This window comes from Frankliniella occidentalis, unplaced genomic scaffold (assembly GCF_000697945.3).
Source record: "Frankliniella occidentalis isolate FOCC.00 unplaced genomic scaffold, Focc_3.1 Scaffold17, whole genome shotgun sequence".
NCBI lineage: Eukaryota > Metazoa > Arthropoda > Insecta > Thysanoptera > Thripidae > Frankliniella > Frankliniella occidentalis.
Genome location: NW_026267147.1, coordinates 1016735 through 1018348, shown reverse-complemented (window position 1 = coordinate 1018348; position 1614 = coordinate 1016735). Strand labels below are relative to the sequence as shown.

The 1614-nt window shown below is 56.1% G+C and overlaps 1 protein-coding gene across 2 annotated transcripts in view; it reads left to right on the top strand.

Annotated features, from left to right (window-relative positions):
* Positions 1-1614, top strand: part of LOC113214930 (uncharacterized) — a 30804-nt gene that overhangs the window by 15768 nt on the left and 13422 nt on the right. For both annotated transcript variants that reach the window (XM_026434451.2, XM_026434449.2), the window contains exon 2: positions 687-751. In XM_026434451.2, the coding sequence (XP_026290236.1) occupies positions 687-751 (65 nt within the window). The remainder of the gene's footprint in view (positions 1-686; positions 752-1614) is intronic.

Below are 1614 nucleotides of genomic sequence, written 5' to 3'. Positions count from 1 at the left end.
CGGGGCTGGCCGGGGGCTGCGCACTTCCACCACACCGGCGGCGCAGCCCGGTGAGTGAACGCCACGGAACGCCGAGGCCGCCGAGGCCAGCCCATAACCGTACGTAAGGACTTGTCGCCCGCACAGGAGAGAACTCACCTGGAAAAACAGACGGCACTCTAAAAAAAAGTTATCTTTCGATGATAAGGTGTGAATTTTGTTGCCCTCTTCGTAACGTCGGTGTGCCGACATCGACGCCACCAGGCAAGGAGCCGAACTACATTTAGTAACATTTAAAAAACAGTGTTCGAAGTCGCCACCTGCTCTACGTAGTGTTCGTAGTTGTCAGCAGTGTGGGCCTCGCCGGCTCTCAGCCTGGGCGCCCTACCCAGCAGTAGTATTCTGTCCAAGATCTGTATTCCTGGATCCGGATCTCGGATTCGAATTCGTTTGACATGCAAATCCGAGTCGCAGCTGAGTGAGGCGGCACGGCGACTGAACTCAACCCCACCGCCCTCCCCGTCCCTCCCCCTCAGGCCGGTCTTTTGCGTACATACTCCAACCCCACCCCGACGCCAAAGCACCCAAGTGTATTGCACCTCTCTGCATAATAATAATACTTTATTACATCTCTCTCGTTTGATATGAATGAGCTGCTGCTGTGCATACATTCTGTAACGTGCGTGTGTGTCTTCTGTGTGTTGCAGGCTTCCGCGATGCGTTTGAAGCACTCGGTCGGTCCTCTGACCGCAGTGGAGTCTAGACTCAACTAGTAAGTACTCACATTTACTTGCGTATATTTGCTCCATAAGTCCGTGCTCCCCAGAAAATTGCAGGGACGCAGCTCGAAGCTTTAGCAAGTGTAACTGTAGCGGGTGTCCCATATGTGCTGTTCTTTCTTCTAGATTTATTGAACAGAACGCAGGCGTGCGGGTAGACTGCACGTTTTTTGTGGGGGGGAGGGGGGGGGCGCTCTCCTATCTCCACAGTCAGCGCTAAGAAGCGAGTGCAACCTATCCGCCGCTCGCCAGCATCGGCCAGCATCCGGTACAGTATAGTCACAAGAAAGAACGGCATATGAGGCGATGAGCCACCCTGCACGACTTGGAGCGGGGACGGGGGTGAATCGTGAATCAGCCACCTTCTGGCAGAGTAGCACATGACTCACACCCACCACCCACCCGCGGATGAAAAGCTAGGCCCGGCAACTCGGCCAAACGGCAAGGCGCCGGGGCTGCCCGCCGGGCCTCAAACTTGCGTGCGCAACGTCTGCCGTCGACGGAGCGCTCACCCCCCCCCCCCCCCCCCCCCGGGGTGGGGGTGGGGGGGGGGGGGGTCGTAGTGCGTGACTGGTCATGGGAGAGAACACAGGGGGAGGGTGTCCGCCGCCGTTAGCCTCGGAAAATGACTCCCTTCCCTTTCGTATTTTGTTGTGGTCGTGGCCGCGCTGCGGAAGAGAGTGGCTGGCCGCAATCAGCAATGGAAAGATTGCATCGACACGTTTTTCATCGTGTAATAGGGTGCTCCAGGGCGGTATGAGAAAAGGAAAAAAAGAACCACGAAAGTAAGAAATGGCACCTACACGTTGTCGTTTTAGTTTCAGCTGTTGCGTTCTCCCGAAGACTGCCTAAAATA